The sequence below is a fragment of the Hyla sarda genome, chromosome 9, assembly GCF_029499605.1.
Source record: "Hyla sarda isolate aHylSar1 chromosome 9, aHylSar1.hap1, whole genome shotgun sequence".
NCBI lineage: Eukaryota > Metazoa > Chordata > Amphibia > Anura > Hylidae > Hyla > Hyla sarda.
This window is the reverse complement of record NC_079197.1, coordinates 24,985,126-24,991,125: the sequence shown is the minus strand read 5'-3', so window position 1 is coordinate 24,991,125 and position 6,000 is coordinate 24,985,126. Positions and strand designations below refer to the sequence as shown.

The 6,000-nt window shown below is 41.0% G+C and overlaps 1 protein-coding gene across 2 annotated transcripts in view; it reads right to left on the bottom strand.

The window, feature by feature from the left end:
* Positions 1-937: 937 nt before the first annotated feature.
* Positions 938-6,000, bottom strand: part of ENTR1 (endosome associated trafficking regulator 1) — a 19,280-nt gene continuing 14,217 nt past the window's right edge. Inside the window, exons 8-9 of one of the 2 annotated variants that reach the window (XR_008847642.1) lie at positions 5,256-5,406; positions 938-1,175 (exon numbers count right to left, since the gene is read on the bottom strand). Coding sequence is in view for 1 of the 2 variants with exons in the window: in XM_056538423.1 (XP_056394398.1) it covers positions 5,313-5,406 (94 nt within the window). In the remaining variant the exon portion in view is untranslated. Of the gene's footprint in view, positions 1,176-4,971; positions 5,407-6,000 lie in introns of those variants that run through there. The other variant, XM_056538423.1, reaches the window with a different exon arrangement.

The following is a 6,000-nucleotide window of genomic DNA, read 5'->3' as shown; positions in this document are numbered from 1 at the left end:
TTGCTACAATGTATCCAGGCTAGTTATTCATAAGTGAGCCTCTACCTTTGTGTTTTCCAACCAGGGGGCCTCCAGCTGTTGCAAAACTACAACAACCATTATGCTCGGACGGCCTTAGGCTGTCAGAGCACGCTGGAAGTTGTAGTTTTGCAACATCTGGAGGCACCCTAGTTGGGAAACCTTGCTCTACTTGCACGAATACCAGGATTGGTATTGCAGATTATGATTGCAGCTTAGACTGGATTGAAGTGTAGCAAACCCTCAGCTGTGATGCTGTACAGTGCCCTGTAGGATCACTCTATTAAAGTGCTTTAGCACTTTGCATATATTAAATTATTATTTTACTAACTCTTAAAAAAGTGGAATTAAATTGTGCTATGTGAAAATATTAAACAGTATATAAGTATATAATACACATTTCCTATAGAAAATATAACTCACAGTGCAAGACCCATGGATCTGCAACTTGTGGCTCTCCAGCTGTTGGGGGACTACACCTCCCAGAATGCCCTGACAGCCGAGGATGTAAAGTATAGGAGCTGTAGTTCCTTAAAGGGGTACTCCACTGGAAAACTTTTATTTATTTATTTTTTTAATCAACTGTTGCCAGAAAGTTAACAGATTTGTAAATGATTTCTATAAAAAAAAAAAAATCTTAATCCTTCCAGTACTTAGCTGCTGTATGCTCCAGAGGAAGTTCTTTTTCTTTTTGAATTTCCTTTCTGTCTGACCACAGTGCTCTCTGCAGACACCTCTGTCTATTTTAGGAACTGTCCAGAGCAGGAACAAATCCCCATAGCAAACGTATCCTGCTCTGGACAGTTCCTAAAATAGACAGAGGTGTCAGCAGAGAGCACTGTGGTGAGACAGAAAGGAAATTCAAAAAGAAAAAGAACTTCCTCTGGAGCATACAGCAGCTGATAAGTACTGGAAGGGATAAGATTTTTTAATAGAAGTAATTTACAAATCTGTTTAACTTTCTCGCACCAGTTGATTTAAAAAGGAAAAAAAAAAAAAAGGGAAGTAACCCTTTCACAGCTGAGGAGCCACAGGTTGCAGACCTTTTATACATATAGAGAATAATCGTGCATCTCCTAAAAATGACGCTGGTGCAGGGGTCTGTAGTGTAACGTGCATCACATCTTGCCAGTTTGGGCTGCACGGAGATGCTGGGTCTAAAAGGTAGATAGTGGCAACAATGAAAGTATTGCATATTTTACAGTATTTGGTCACTTAGCTATGAAAATAATTTTATTTATATATATATATATGTTAATTTATTTATTTATATATATAACCACATGCCTTAAAGGGGGTGTTCGGGAATATAAATTGATAGCCTAGTACTGCAGAACCAGATACACCCCCTATGTAGCGCTGTGCCTGGATAAACATCTTTAAGGGGTACTCCACTGGAAAACATTTTAAAAATCACCTGGTGCCAGAATTATTTCTATTAAAAAAAAATCTTAATTCTTCCAGTACTTATCATCTGTTTTATATTACAGAGGAAGTTCTTTTCTTTTTGAATTTCCTTTCTGTCTGACCACAGTGCTCTCTGCTGACACCTCTGTCCATGTCAGGAACTGTCCAGAACAGGATAGGTTTGCTATGGGGATTTGCTTCTACTCTGGACAGTTCCTGACATGGACAGAGGTGTCAGCAGAGAGCACTGTGGTCAGACAGAAAGGAAATTCAAAAAGAAAAGAACTACCTGTGGAGCGTATAACAGCTGATAAGTACAGGAAGGATTAAGATTTTTAAATAGAAGCAATTTACAAATCTGTTTAACTTTCTGGCACCAGTTAATTTAGAAAAAAATATTTTCCAGTGGAGTACCCTTTTAAAGGGATACAGCCCCTTGGCCCAACTGATCATAGGGGTCTGAACCCCAGTGATTACACCTTCATGTCCTACCCTAGACAAAGACCATTAATATTTACCCCCGAGTATGTAAATCCTCTATACAGCCAGCTCTGTATTGTACAGGAGTGTAAAGGTAGCAATGCCTGTAATGCGACTTTGTTAGTAGGACAGTGCCCTTAGGGGGTGCATTGACTAAAATGCCAAATAAAGTGTCAATGATGAGGTCAACAGATTGTGGAGCATGGTATATGCAAGAAAAACCTCGGGACAGTCAGGTGAACCCCACACACCAGTGTTTTTCAAGCAGGGTGCCTCCAGCTGTTGCAAAACTACAACTCCATGCATGCCCGGACAGCCAAAGCCTGTCCGGGCATGCTGGAAGTTGTAGTTTTGCAACAGCTGGAGGCACCCTGCTTGGTAAACACTGCCCCTCCACACACACTATTTGACATCTAACATGTCTCAGGCTGGGTTCACACCACTTTTTGCAATACAGTTCCCGTATACATTTTCAATTTGAAAACTGCACGGAACCGTATTAAAAACCGTATGCATTGACTCTCCATTGAAATCCATACGCCAAAAGCTCCATCAGGTTGTGTCCGTTTTGCATCCTGCACAGTTTTGTCAGTTTATGGGTGCATGCATACCACGTTATTGTATAACAAAAAACCGTATGCATTGACTTAACATTGTAAACCGTATGTCAAATGCATCATCCGGTTTAGTCCGTTTTGCATCTTGTCTTTTTTTCCCGCACCCAAAACTGTAGTCTACCACGTTTTTTGGTCCGGGTGAAAAACTGTATTAAACTGTATACGTTTTTTTTAACATGGGAGTCAATGGGAACCGTACAGAACTGTATGTGCGTACGGTTCCATCCGGTTTTCACCATACGGTTTTTTACTTTGCTAAGTTTTTTTTCTTGGAATTTCAATCAAACAAGTGAAACTTTATTCAAAATGGAGTGAAAAGTTAAAAACATATAAGTTTTTTTTTCTTAAAATACAGATGCAACCGGACATCATTTTTCAAACCATATATGGTTTTCAACCGTACACGGGTTAAAATTTGTCCAGACTTTTTGATACAGTTTAGTCCGGTTTTGAGGAATCCGTTTTTCCTCAAAAACCTGATACGGGAACTGTATTGCAAAAATGTGGTGTGCATGCACCCTACCACGGTTTTTGGTCTGGGTGAAAAACCGTATTGAAACGTATACTTTTTTTTTTAACATCGGGTCAATGGGAACCGGACAGAACCGTATGTGCGTACAGTTCTATCCGGTTTGCGATATCGTTTAGTTTAACTGTTTTGATACAGTTTAGGCCGGGTTCCCACCACGTTTTTGCAATACAGTTCCCGTATATCAGGTTTTTGATTAAAAAAACGGATTCCTCAAAACCGGACTAAACTGTATCAAAACGTGTGTACAAATTTTAACCCGTATACGATTTGAAAAATGATGTCCGATTGCATCGGTTTTTTAAGAAAAAAAAAAAAGTATAAGTTTTTAACTTTTCACTCCATTATTTCACTTGTTTGATTGAAATTCCAAGAAAAAAACTGGTAAAAACTGGATGGAACCGTACGTACATACGGTTCTGTACGGTTCCCATTGACTCCCATGTTAAAAAAAAATATATATATATATATATATATATATATACACATACATATCGTTTTAAAAACGGTTTTTCGCCCAGACCAAAAACAGTGGTAGGCGACTGTTTTGGGTACAGGAAAAAACTGACAAAACTGCACAGGATACAAAACGGACACAACCTGATGCATCGTTTGGCATACGGTTTTCAATGGAGAGTCCATGCATACGGTGTTCCATACGGTTTTCAAATTAAAAAAGTATACGGGGACGTGGTGTGAACCCAGCCTAATATGAAGAGTTGTGAGGCTGATAGAGATGAGCGAACTTACAGTAAATTTGATTCGTCACGAACTTCTCGGCTCGGCAGTTGATTACTTATCCTGCATAAATTAGTTCAGCCTTCAGGTGCTCCGGTGGGCTGGAAAAGGTGGATACAGTCCTAGGAAAGAGTCTCCTAGGACTGTATCCACCTTTTCCAGCCCATCGGAGCACCTGAAAGCTGAACTAATTTATGCAGGATAAATCATCAACTGCCGAGCCGAGAAGTTCGTGACGAATCGAATTTACTGTAAGTTCGCTCATCTCTAGAGGCTGACATAACCATTATACGGCAGCCTGGTCCTACTGCAATTGGCATGTCCAGCTAATGCATATCTAACGTGTATGATCATCTTTAATTGAAGAAGAAACAAGGATTGATAGGTAATCTCCATAGGATATATAGTGGAGGCAGCCATCTTGAGATGTATAATAGCAGATATATAGTGGCAACCTAATGGTTTTACATAGACTATGGGGGAGATTTATCAAAACCAGTCCAGAGGAAAAGTTGCTGAGTTGCCAATAGCAACCAATCAGATCACTTCTTTCACTTTTAACAAGACCTGTGAAAAATGAAAGCAGCGATCTGATTGGTTGCTATGGGCAACTCAGCAACTTTTCCTCTGGACAGGTTTTGATAACTCTCCCCCTATATCAGTGGTCTTCAACCTGTGGACCTCCCTCCAGATGTTGCAAAACTACAACTCCCAGCATGCCCGGACAGCCGTTGGCTGTTCGGGCATGCTGGGAGTTGTAGTTTTGCAACATCTGGAGGTCCGCGGGTTGAAGACCACTGCCCTATGTTTTTATGTGCACAAAGCCTATAACTAAGAATTAGAGATGAGCGAACTTACAGTAAATTCGATTCGTCACAAACTTCTCGGCTCGGCAGTTGATAACTTTTCCTGCATGTATTAGTTCAGCTTTCCGATGCTCCGGTGGTCTGGAAAAGGTGGATACAGTCCTAGGAGACTCTTTCCTAGGACTGTATCCACCTTTTCCAGCCCACCGGAGCACCGGAAAGCTGAACTAATTTATGCAGGATAAGTCATCAACTGCCGAGCCGAGAAGTTCGTGACGAATCGAATTTACTGTAAGTTCGCTCATCTCTACTAAGAATAGTTACCGTCACTACATAGCAGCGCGACATAATAGACCTGTAAGCAGTTCACAGTGAGGGTGGTCTAAGATTAGACTAAGGGGGTCTGCTTTATTATACAGAACCATGACACTGTCCCTACGCTGTATCTGCTATTGCAGCTGAGCTCTATTTTCTTAAATCTGCAATACCGGATGCAGCCTGTAGACAAGGATGGCGCTGTTTCTGAAAAAATTAAAAATCTATATTCTATATAAAGGCAACCCCTAAAGGATATATTAGAGTCCAGAATACTGAATAAAGCCGAGCAGCCATTTAGTTGGATATTTCTTTTCTTCAGTCCATGCATGGATGCGCACACACCTGTCATGGCGGAGAGTTTTCTGTATTTTTCCCAGTTCCATAAGGTAGTGGTCGTCATTATGAACCATCATCGTGGACTTCTGCTATTCTGTCAATGGATCTCAGCAGTTCAGCGACAAGGTTCAAAGCCTCCCCACCGGACAACAGCTGCCTGTTATATTGTGGTAAGACAACATTAGATTATATAGGGACAGAACTGATATTAAAGGGGTACTCCGGTGGAAATTTTTTATTTTTTTTATTTTTAAATCAACTGGTGCTAGAAAGTTGAACAGATTTGTAAATTATTTATTTTTAAAAATCTTAATCCTTCCAGTACTTATCAGCTGCTGTATGTTCCAGAGGAAGTTTATTTTATTTTTTATTTTTTTCTGTCTGACCACAGTGACCCCTCTGTCCATGTCAGGAACTGTCCAGAGCAGAAGCAAATCCCCATAGCAAACCTCTCCTGCTCCGGACACTTCCTGACATGGACAGAGGTGTCAGTAGAGAGCACTGTGGTCAGACTGGAAAGAACTACACAACTTCCTCTGGAGCATACAGCAGCTGTTTAATACTGGAAGGGTATGTTAACGCTGCGGAATCTCCGCTGGCGGAATTCCACGAGCAGAGATTCCGTCTGGCAGCCACTGCCGAAAATACTTCGGTGGTAGGACCGTTGCGGCACTGCGCCGTCACCATTGACGGCTAGGCAGTGCTCGCAGAATTCTGCGCAAAGAAAGAACATGTTCTTTCTTTGCAGGGA